General features: G+C 45.2%; 1 protein-coding gene across 1 annotated transcript; it reads left to right on the top strand.

Annotated features, from left to right (window-relative positions):
* LOC102166000 (spermatogenesis-associated protein 31A6-like) lies at positions 395-6,811 on the top strand. The gene is made up of 4 exons (XM_021085060.1): positions 395-577; positions 2,135-2,168; positions 2,424-2,484; positions 2,733-6,811. The coding sequence occupies exons 1-4, from the start codon at positions 395-397 to the stop codon at positions 6,685-6,687; spliced, it is 4,233 nt and encodes a 1,410-aa protein (XP_020940719.1). The 3' UTR covers positions 6,688-6,811.

The following is an 11,975-nucleotide window of genomic DNA, read 5'->3' on the forward strand; positions in this document are numbered from 1 at the left end:
ATCCCTGGGAAACAGCCAAACTTCTAGAGTCAACTTCAGATTTTCAAAAGTTATAAAATAAGTGGGCCTTGGGTCCAGATCTCTAATAACAAAGGAGCCAGGTAACATCCGGGCTCCAGATGGAATGAACAGAAAATTGGCTAGTATCTCTCTACAGCATGAGAGTAGTTGGAAGGAGGGATCTAGAAGCCCAGGAGGGTGCAGGGACCTGGGGGCTGGATGGTGGGGAATGGACAGTGGTTCAGCCTATTCCTCTTCTCGCCCCTCCCCCTACCCATAGGAGCCCTTTGTGAGGCCACAGCTCTGTGATGTAGGCCTGTGATGTAGGCCTGGGTTCTACCTGTAAGTGATCTCCAGTGCTCTGTTGTTTGAGTGCAGCAGTGCAGTTCAGATGATGGAGAATCTCTTTGATTTGAAAAGCGTTATTGAGACTTGGCTGACATCCAGCCAGACGTCCTGGGTGGTTGACACCATCCTCGCATTCCTGTGTGGACTGGGGATCTTCCTCCTGTTACTTCCTTGCTTCCAGAGTAATCCATCCTTACCACCATCTAGAAAACTTAGAAACAGCAGGAAGGTAAGAAACATTTGGCTCAGTCCCAACAGAGATTATTTAGCTTTCTCTTTTTTTTTTTTTTTTTTTTTTTTTTTTTGGCTTTTTGCCATTTCTTGGGCCGCTCCCATGGCATATGGAGGTTCCCAGGCTAGGGGTCGAATCGGAGCTGTAGCCGCCGGCCTACGCCAGAGCCACGGCAATGCAGGATCCGAGCTGTGTCTGCAACCTACACCACAGCTCACGGCAACACCGGATCGTTAACCCACTGAGCAAGGGCAGGGACCGAACCAACAACCTCATGGTTCCTAGTCGGATTCGTTAACCACTATGCCACAAACGGGAACTCCTTCTCTTATTCTTATTTCAAGTTTTCTAAATTTCCTGGAGAGACTCCTGAGACAGGAACGGTCAGGAAAGCATAGAATATCATCCTTCTAGAGACAACCCAGGAGAAACAGGGGTTAAAGTGGGCCTGAGGATTTCCAGCCCAAGATCTCAGACCAGGAGTCCAAGTATGATGGAAGGCCCCAGGAAAAGACTAGTGGCCAAGGACTGGATTACTAAGAGTTCAATTTCTGCCGGAAGACTGACCCAGGAGCACTGGTTCACCAGCCACCTTCTCATGGCAGGTGTCTCAAGAGAGTCTTTCTTCTGTGTTGAACTGAGAGCAGTGCTGAGCCCCTGAGAGCAACAGAGCAGTGGTTGGCATGGTGTTCTGGCCTTGGGAGGAAGAATGCTATCTGACAAAGCTCACATGGACATTTAGGTCTGAGAATGTGTGTGTTTCTTGATCAGAGGAACAGTGACAGAAGAAATCTGTGGTTGGAGTTCCCACCATGGTACAGAAGAGTAGAAACCTGACTAGTATCCATAAGGGTATGGGTTTGATTACTGCCTGGCTCACTAGCATTGCTGTGAGCTGAGGTGTAAGTCACAGCTGTGGCTCAGATCTGGCATTGCTGTGACTGTGCTGTAAGCTGGCATCTGTTGTTCTGATTCAACCCATAGCCTGGGAACTTACATATGCTGTGGGTACAGCTCTAAAAAAAAAGAAAGAAATCCCTGGTGAATGTCACTTAGAAAAGCCTTTTTTGCATTCTTCAAAGAAGAAAAACTGAAAATATTGTTATTCATTTTACAAATAAGTAAAATTACAAACAAAATCACAGAGGTCCAATAGTAGAAATTCATTTTGTTCATGAACACTGAGCATCTGCAGTCTGTTTAGAAAGAGAAGAGTGAGAATCGGGTGCCAGACCCTCATTCTTTTCTCATCTGTCAGCGTCAGGTGGAGCCAAGGGGGAGGAGCCGGAGTAGGAAGAAAAGTGGAGCTTTAAAAGGTAAGGCCCTGCCATTCAGCCCTGCATGCCCCCGAGAGTTAGCTTCTATTGCACCTGTCCCTCAGGCCCAGCTCCACAGTCTCTGAGGAGGCCCATTCCTCAGAGGCAGAGCCCATTCTTCAAGAAATAGAACTTTGGGGAGGCCCCTGGGAAGGAGATCAGAGCCCAGATATATCCCAGTAATTTGTGCTCAGAATGAAGCCATGAAGAGCCTTGAAATGGAGTGTATGGGCTGTAGTGGACTCTCCTGAGTTGGGAGATAGGAACTTCAGGTTATTTAACTTTACTCCAATTGCAGTTTTAAGGGCCACAAGGGGTAATGACAGTGGAAGCACTTTGCAAAGGACAAACCCTTGTAAAGTGAGCCTTGCCATCACTGTCAGGGACACATGTCCTTTGACACTGATGATTGGGCTCCAGAGTCTAATCCCCCAAAGTTTTCCCTTAAAGGGACATTGCATTCAGCCTCCTAAAAGACTCTTAGGCCTCTGCATTCACTGCCATGACCCAGTCTCTCCTATTTCCAGCTTGCAGAGATTGCCTGAAAGAACTGGAGGAGACTCATAGCCTGGTTTCACTTCTGCAAAGGTAAAGAATCTTTCCCTTTCTCTCCTGGGACCTCTTTTTCCCAGAGCTTCTAAGGCAACCCCACCATGGGACTGGGAACCATGGAAGGGTGTGGCTAAAGCCCAAGGGTGAGGGACAGCAGGAGCATTAAGTCAGTGTGGGGGCAGAGGAGGGATCCTGTGCCTCAGGTGCCCACCCCTGTCTGGCCTGCCCAGCCCTCCTGGCCTCATCCACTCCTGGCTGCAGCTTCTTTCTCCCATCTCCTACAGCCACCTGGGGAGGCTCCCTGACAAGGGAAGCTTTCATCTGCTCTCATGTCAAGAAACCCCTGGTGAGACGTGTGAAGCAGTGCCTGCTGGAGTCTGCCAGCCTTGTGGGGAGCCTGTAGAAGATGCTGCTCCTGCCATACCCCCATTGGCTCCTCTGAGCAAGCACCCTCCACCACTGGCCTCCACCCTTTTACCAGGCCCGACGACCTCCTCAGCATCTGTTCATTCACACACATCTCTGAATGCCTCTCAGCCACCAGAGCCTTCTGTTCCCCTGGCCAGCCTTTCACCCTGGCCACTTGATCTTTCCTCTCCCCCACCATGTCCACCTGATTCAGAGGCTTGCCCTCCACCTCCAACAGCCTCCTCTGCCCCCACACCACAAGATTCTACTCCAACTCTTACTCAGGATGATCCCTCAATGGCACTACCGCTGGGCACTGTTCCACAGAACTTATCTCCACACAACCCTGGGTCAACATCTCTCGCCCCAGCCATCTCAGGCTTTGGTCGCTCAGGTTGTCCCCCTTCAGCTCTGTCCCGGTGGCAGGCAGCAGCCAAAGCCTTGTGCCTCTCAAGATCATCACAGGGAAAGTCCCAGGAAAAGCACCTTTCCTACCACCCACCAGACGCCTCATTCTCAGTAGGCCCCTCAGACAGAGAGATGGAGGCTAGTAGCCCCTCTTTGCTCAGCTCTGATGACCAGAAGCTCCTAGAGATACAAATGACAAAGACAGTCGAGATCAAGATTTGGAAGGAGAAAGAAAAAGATGGATCAAATTTAAAACAAATGAGCCCAGACTGCCACCTGGATTCCTTGGGGAGTATGTTGAAAGCACTGGGTGCTGATCAAAACACCACAATTGCCCAAACTTTCTGGAACACAAAAGACAAACCAGAGCAGCTGCCTTGTCCTCAGCAGCTCTCATATCCCAACCATCTACAGCAGGAATATAACCAGCTTTTCTGGGGTCTCCCTTCTTTGCACAGTGAATCCTTGGTGGCTACTGCCTGGATCTCTGAGAGCCCTTCAGCACCCCAATCTCCTTCTTTCTTATTCAACAGAATTCCAAACGCCAGCCCAGTTCAAATGCAAGCTAAAATATTTCCACTGCTTTCCCAGTTCCAGCCCCTATCCCGTCTGGAGTTCCAATCTCAACCTTTTATTCCAACAATACCTCAATTCCAGCTCACACCTCTGGCTCAGGTCCAAACACAGGCCCCGCTCAAACCTTCTCTCCCAATTGAAACACATTCTTCTCCACCCCAGATTAGAGCCTGTGGAATACGTTGCCCTTTAGCCCCGAATAAGCCACAATCTCTCACTCCAACTGAGATTCCACATTCAGAACAGTCCTTGTTGCTGAAGCAACTAGAAAATGCATGGGATTTATCCTCTGAGGTCAAAAGATCTCAGGAAGTCTCTAGTGTCTTCACGTCCAAATTTCCTGAGGACAGCTGGGTAGGCTCCATCCTTCCTGAGAATTTTCCAATCAGTCCTGAGCTCCGGAAACAACTGGAACAACACCTCCAAAAATGGCTCATCCAACACCGGTGGGAGCTTCCCCAAAGGATCCAAGAGTCTTTAGAGATAAGTCAGCTTCAAGAAGAATTTCCAAGGACACGACAAGCAAAGGCCAAGCATGGACCCTCACGGCCCTCTTCATTTATAGGTGAAAGCAGCAAGGATGCACAGAAGGTGGGGTTCCGGCGAAGCCAGGACCTGGGTAAGGGCCTGGGGCATATTCTGGGGAAGGTCCCAAAAGATCTGTCTGGGAGCTCAGAAAGCTCCCTAGTGAAATTTCAGGAGGAGAATCCTGAGGAGTCAGAAAGTGACTTGAGTCTCCTGAAGAATGATTTAGGAATTAATTTACTAAGGAGCTTAGACAAGGATCTAGAAAAAATCCTGAAAGGCCATTTGGTCAGGAAGCTGGGAAAGGTTGCCAAGGATTTGATTCCTAAGGATGTGAATCAATCCCGGCTCACTGTCAGTCATGCTTCTCTCAAGTCTGACACTCACATGGAAACCAGGAATCTGGGAATCCTGAAGAGTTGGGCACCCTGTGTGAACACCTCCCATAGGGTTTCCTTCCTTGATCCAGACACTCGAGATGGGCTAGAAGCACATATCATAAGGTTTCGGGTAAAGCATAGGTGGGGCTTACCCCTCAAGGTCCTCAAGCCCATAAATCTCTTTAAGTTGAAAAAAGCTCAACCCTCACCCATTCGGCAGTTTTCCTTTTGCCCCTCAGCCACCTATGTATCTGAGGCCCGTTCAACAGTCAGATTTGCAGAGTTCCTTGGAAAGCCCCCTCAGGCCCATTCAAGGGAGAGGGTGATAACAAAAGAGTCAGCTCCCACCCTGGTGAGGTCTCTCCTTGGCCCCTCACCTGTGAGTGAGGAAGCCCAGAGGGTCCTGGGAAGGATCCCAGCTAGTGAGTACCATGGGCCCTCCAAGGCTTCTCTGACTGGACGGGAGGCCAGGCCACCTTCTCGGTCCCTCACAGTCAGCCTTATGGGCAGAACCTGGAAGAGCGAGACTGTGGAGTGGGCCAAGAGGGACAGCCTAGAGCCACATTCAAGTTCAGCATTGGCCTGGAATGAGCCAAGAGAAGAGAGGGATTGCCAGGCTTCACAAGACACCAGCCAGGGGATACCAATTCTGGAAGCGAACTTAGGAATGCAGTCTTTGAGAGCTGAAGAGGCCAGGGAGGCAGTGGAGCCTAAGGAGTCCTCTGCTCTTAAACCACAATCTAGAGTTATCTTGGGAACCAAAATGCTGACAAAATGCCAAACCACAAATGTACACATGACGAGTTTAAGGGCTCCAGGAACCAGTAAAATCTCCCTGCTCCCTAGAATGTCTGCTTTCCAACATCCAGGTGAGCCATGCCTTAACACAGAGGTCGCTCATGAGTTTAAGTCCAAAGTGAAGCTACAGTCAGATAACCAGCTTCAAGGCTGTCCCAAACACATGTTTCTTGCTGCAAAAAACTTGTCTTCTCGGGTGTCCCAATACCCTCCCCCAAAAGTGCCCACTGGAGATAGGTTAGCTTCCCAGGCATTAAGTGGACCCATGGCAGCCCCAAGGAGCAGGCTAGGGCAGCAGGAGCCCCAAACTTCAAAACTTCAGGACTCATGGAAGAGCCAGAGCAAGATGATTGCCACTATTTCTAAGAGAAGGGACTGTAGGGGACCTAAACCAGGAGAACATGAAGAAAGTTTTAAAGAATTAGGGACTTCTCAAGCTGGAAATATGAGCCACCCTGCCCAAGGCAGGGGAATAATAGGCTCTGTTGGGAGCAAATGTCCCCATCCCATGCCGGAGAAGAAACAGGGTCCTCCAGAAAGCCCCTTCCGAAAAAGAATGAGGCTATTGTTTGAGTGGATTTTCCCCAGTAAAAAAGTCAAAAGTCAGGACGCTTTGCAAAAAGGCAAGCCTGTCTCAGCTATTACTGAAAGCCAAGGACCAATCAAAAGCAAATCTATCTTGAAGAGTGAGACTGCTGAGGCTCAGGCACTCATGACAGCTGTTGGTCATATTCTAGAAGAAAAAATGGCAATTCACCATGGACATCATGCCACAAAGTTAAATGACCACAGACAGGAACTCCAAGCTTCAGTATGTGGGTGTTCCTGCTACCACAAGTTTCTCTTCTACCCAGAGCAAGGGAAAATGGTGGGTTATAGAGCCTGCAGTCACCAAGCCAACTTCAAGGACCAGAGTTGTTCTTTCAGGGAAAGGGAAGTCAGACATCAACAGTCCTCAAAAAGTGTAAGATTCAACGATGAGCCGACAGGCCTTAGGCAACCCCCCACCTTATCCCCCAAGAAGACTTTGTCTCCAGTCAGTCCCTGCCAGCATGGGTCAAGGATGCCAGGTGCCCTAGCCCGCCATCAACACTGTCCAAGGCACTGTTGTCTTCGGGGAGGTGTCTTGCCTAGCAAACCATAAATTGCTTCTCTAGTCTTTCCTTTAGTAGGAAAACATGTCTCCAAGAAAAAATTTAGTTCATGTAAAGAAAATGTTTTTCTCATTAATTCATCCAAGGTGTGTAATGTTTCCCAATACATATACATTTTTCTCCCTCATAAAACATAGTATAATGGCTTTCGTGTGCTGTGTGCTTTGTCTTCTAGAATGTGGGGGGGGGGGCATGGAAGGAGGCTGACATTGTAAGCTCTTTCCTTATCTTGAGTCCCTACACTGTACCTTATAATACTGTTATTATACAAATAAAAACTACTCCAAAAATGAGATGGGAAATATCTATGAAGACCACACCCCAGGATTTGGTTTAATCAGTCTTTCTCCTGCTTCTACCCCATTTTGAAGCTTGAGGGTTTACAGAGCTGTATGGTTTACAGAGGCATGGCAGGGCTTAGCTTTCCAACTCGGGCTCCAGAAAGTGTTAGAGCCAAGTAGATGGAAGATTGTGGGGAATGGGGTACTGGGCCCTGAGTTCAGAAACAGGAGAAACCTTGCCCCTGGATCTCTCAGTAGGGGATATACAACATCTGCCCTTTAAGAGCTCCTTCTCTCCCTGATGAAGAGTGAAACTGAGATGTGCCCTTGTGAACCCCTTAGCTTAGCCTTAAAAAAATGTACATCATCATGCTTCCCACCTGTTTTTCCCACACTTTAGAGCAGCAAGGTTGGCACTTCCACCTCCGTGTGTGTATATGGGGGAGTGTCAGGGAGGTTGCTGTGGGCTGTGTGGACCCCTGCCCCAAATACATGAATGTCTATGTTCATGGGTCGCCTACCTTCCCCTTTCTGTTAACCCCAGAGGAGGAGTGCTGGATGAATGGAACAGGGGTGTGATGGTGTGTATTAACTTATCTGATGGCCAAACACTGTGAATCTAGGGTGGATGTAAGTGAAGAAAAAAGGATTGGATCCAAGGAAGGAGGCAAATTGGCACCAGGTGACCATAAATGTGCGGGAATCCCCTGACATACCACTACCATCTAAAGGCCCAGAGGGGAGGAAAAGTTAAGAGTTCAATAGCTCAACATAGCCTCACCCCAGGACTCTCCCTTGTTCCTACTCTAAGAACACACACAGACCTAGAGAAGCCACCTCCTAGGTTAACAGAAGGTCAAACTTGTAGAAGTAAAGCAAATTAGGAAGGTTAATCTCTTAATACAAAATTTATTATGTTTACACAGGATCACCACTTGAATACTAGAAAGGATGATTTAACAATGAGTCTAAAAATCCAGGACTAGGGAACTTAAGGTGTGACTCCCAGACTGGTGACCCTCACATAAACACATGTCCCAAGGACTGCTCCGGGGGAAGTGGGGACTTAGGCAGAGAGACTGGCTTGCCATTCCACAGTAAGCTCTACCTGGCTCCCAGTCCTTGCTAACCCCAGAGCCTGGTGGGAGAAAAAGTAATCAGACAGAATTTGTCACAGAATGGTGGTGGTGATCCAACCAAAGTGGGGAGATGGGTACAATCCAAGAGTGTTTCAATTCTCTGCTTTTTGCACAAATGTCCTTGTCCCCTGGCCCCATACATATGGGAAAGCAGGGAGATGAGGAACTATTTGTCTAGAATGATCTCATGCCTGCTGCCACATGTAGGGTACACAGTGGGCACAGCGCCAGGGGGCATCTCTCCCATTGTGGAGCCCTGCTCTAGCTGATGCCCCCTGATCCAGATGACAACAGAAATGGACCCCATCCCCCATACCACCAGGCCCCTCAACAGGCAAAACACAAAAATGCTCACACCCCTGCTTTCTCCCTGGAGTCAGGTCTTGCCTCTGGGCCTCAATTCTCAAGGCAGCCTGCAGAATAGGCAGAGCCCTAAGAGGGGAGCCAGGACTTGTGGGAGGGGTTGGAACCCATGGCAAAGAGCTCCAGGCTATGACCCTGAGCCTGGCTGCTGCTCTGTCCTCTCAGAGATACCCAGAAATGAGTGCTGGCAGGATGGTGGAACCTCCAGGGTTCCTGCCAGGAGAAGTGACACAGGCAAGCGAGGCTGATGGAACAGCCAGGAAACAGAAAGAAGCAAGTCCCTGTGCCCTTCTTTCACTGCTCAGTCTTCCATAAGGTACAATAAGACCAGAAATGGGGACACCCACACAAAGACAATATACAAAGACTTCACAGAGACACCTCTCAGGAGAGACTTCACACACAGTCACCCTCCACAGAGATCACATACTGAGACCTTATACATGGACCTTACACTGCATCTTAGACCCTCAGACAGAAACCTAGCGCAGATTTAACAAAGACTTCCCAGAGATATCTTCCAAAGGGACTTCATACAGAGACTTCACACAGAGACTTTACCCAGACACCTCATATAGAAACCTCACTGAGTGTTCATTTAAAGACAGTGCACAGATATGTCCTCTGCCCCCAAGATACTTCTCACCACACCCTTACACAGATAACCCACAGACACCCTCTTCAGGACCCTGAGAAGTCACCTATTGACAAGTCCTTCTTAGCGAATACGAATCTACTTAGCAAACTGGAAGCATGAGAAGGGCATTATCAGTTGCGTCCTCCTTGTGATCCACCAGCCACTCAGAGATTATCAGCATTACTCTAAGTGGGGTTCTCTACTTGGGGAAATGCTTAGGAAGTTCTGTTTTTTGGTAATGCCATTGCCACTGAACAAAATAATTGCACATTCCACATGTAGATTTGCAAAATTAATTCACAGGAGTTCATTCGCTTGAAAGTCACCAAGTTTAAACAAAACAAAACATGGTCAGTCTCCAATGAGAGAAAGTATTGGTTCAATTTTAGTTATTATTCAGTTAAATGTATCTATCACATTTTTTATTGTACTGGGAACAAGACCTGAACCTGAGATGACTTACTTGCTTTCTTTGAAAACCTAAGAAAAACCTGCAACAAATGGACTCTCAGAATGAAATAAACCAAGAAAGAAGCACCAGGACTCACATTCACTTCCTAGAGGGCTGTGTAACTAACACATTATTTTTCGCATAATAATAATGTTTTCTTTAGATTTGTGGGATTTGCTTTATTTTTTTAATTTTTTAATGATTTTTATTTTTTCTACTATATTTGGTTTACAGTGTACTGTCAATTTTCTACTGTACAGCAAAGTGACCCAGTCACACATATACATTCTTTTTCTCACATTATCCTCTATCATGTTCCATCACAAGTGACTAGATATAGTTCCCAGTGGGTTTGCTTTATTTTTTAACAAGCCAATAATTGAGGATTTTTTACAAGTAAAATTCTTAGTTATTAATATTCTTAGTATATAATCTGACAAAATTATGCTTCTTAATATTATTTATTTTTTAAAATGTAGCAATACTCTAAAATTACACAATCCTAGAGTTCAGCTAACATACTTTAAAGGATTGATTATTAAGGATTTATTTTTAAATCTATGAAATGCAAATTTTCAAAGACAGGCAGTTGGTATCCATTTCATATTCATTATAGTGTTAAAAACACATTGTTTTAAAAAATTTTTGAAGTATTATAAAATACATTACTTAGCCTATGCATAAGATTATATATGTGGCCTAATGCAATTACTAGGAAAGGGATACCTTCATATTTGAATTAAAGATAGTGTATGTTTAATCAGCATTTGGTTTATAATAAAGAGTAGTGAGAGGCTTCATTTATTATATATCCCTTCCCTGATTAGCAATTGTTTGAACTCAGGGAAGATCAAGGAGGCTGAATGAGGCCTATTTCCTAGAAATCTATGTGGGGCATAGGGCTTTGTGCCCAGAAGCCCCACAGGGCCCTGCTCAGTTATATCACTAAGGGTATCCACTGATATTACAGCATCACAGTCCTGTCTCTAAGAGGAATAGAGCTGACATGAGGGCTCTTTTGACTTTCTTTCTCTTTTTTTTTTTTTTTTTTTGTCTTTTCAGGGCCACACCTGGAGGTTCCCAGGCTAGGGGTCGAATTGGAGCTGCAGCTGCCAGCCACAGCCACAGCCACAGCAATGTGGGATCTGAGCCACATCTGCAACCTACACCACAGCTCACAGCAATGCCAGATCCTTAATCCATGGATCAAGGCCAGGCATTGGAACCTGTGTCCTCATGGATGCTAGTCAGATTTGTTTCTGCTGAGCCACGACGGGAACTCCCTGACATTTATTTCAACAAGAAATTTAGTTTTTCTATTCTTTTAATTTAAAAATGTATAATTATTATGCCATAAAGAAATAAATTAAAATGTATAATTATTAGTGTTTCTACTGTACTCTTTTATGATATCACTGAATCAAAACAATGGAATATGGTCATGTATGTCATCTAATATACTATCAGATCATTTTTTTAAATACTGCCATTTATGCAGGTAAGTTCACTGATCAGAACAAAATGGAATCAATTAGGAACAATTTTATAAAGGAAAATTTCCTTTTCAAGTTTCACTTTTAACATGGTTAAAATAAGTGATTATTCTTTAATCCTCTGACTAAGTTGCTCGGGGTGACCAAAAAATTCTGAAACATGAAAAATGTCCATAAAAGCAGTTTACTGCTATAACATATTGAATGTGTTGTCCTTCAATATTAATTCATAGTTTATTAAGTTGCGCAAAATTGTCATGACCAATGTGCATTGCAGCAATATTACCATCAATCATTTGCCACATTGCCTCAGATGATTTGTGTGTCTAATTTTTATGGGACAAATTGTACTTTTATCCCAGAATAAGAAATTGAGGGGGCTCAATCTATTAAAAAGATATGAATATTCCCAGGCTCTGTGGCCATCTGTATTTTGTTTTTAGTAAGATTCACCTAGTGCAAATCATATAAATACTTTTACCAATTTATATGCCCAGACAAAATGGATACAAAAATTTGATAACAGAGAAAACAACAAAAACAGATCCACTTTATTTTCAAAAACTTTTACATCAAAACATTTTGCTGAAAATGAAGTGATTTTTTTTAATCTACACTTAAACGGTGCTCTATAATGATATTTAATACATATTACAAATTTGGATTTTTACATATAGATTTTCATTCAAAATGGGTCTTACACTGATTTCAATAAACCAGGCATTCTAGAATAAATGTTGAGGGAGGGCAATTATGTAATGATTTCATAATTCTCCATGGCATAAAGATTTTTTCCAAATTAGTTCATCTGCAATGTTAACCCTTAAGATAGTTTATATTGACAGGTTTCAATATTATTTTCTGTTTCACACACTTTTTATAACTAATTCCACCATGAAGATATTTCCGAAAAT

The sequence above is a fragment of the Sus scrofa genome, chromosome 1 (genome assembly GCF_000003025.6).
Source record: "Sus scrofa isolate TJ Tabasco breed Duroc chromosome 1, Sscrofa11.1, whole genome shotgun sequence".
NCBI classification, from domain to species: domain Eukaryota; kingdom Metazoa; phylum Chordata; class Mammalia; order Artiodactyla; family Suidae; genus Sus; species Sus scrofa.

What these genes read in the sequence shown, in the direction of transcription:
- LOC102166000 (XM_021085060.1), top strand. Translation starts at nt 395, where the DNA reads ATGGAGAATCTCTTTGATTTGAAAAGCGTTATTGAGACTTGGCTGACA. An exon ending in TTGGGAGATAGGAACTTCAG is followed by an intron (nt 2,169 to 2,423) that starts GTTATTTAACTT and finishes TCCTATTTCCAG; the next exon opens with CTTGCAGAGATTGCCTGAAA. An exon ending in CTGGTTTCACTTCTGCAAAG is followed by an intron (nt 2,485 to 2,732) that starts GTAAAGAATCTT and finishes CATCTCCTACAG; the next exon opens with CCACCTGGGGAGGCTCCCTG.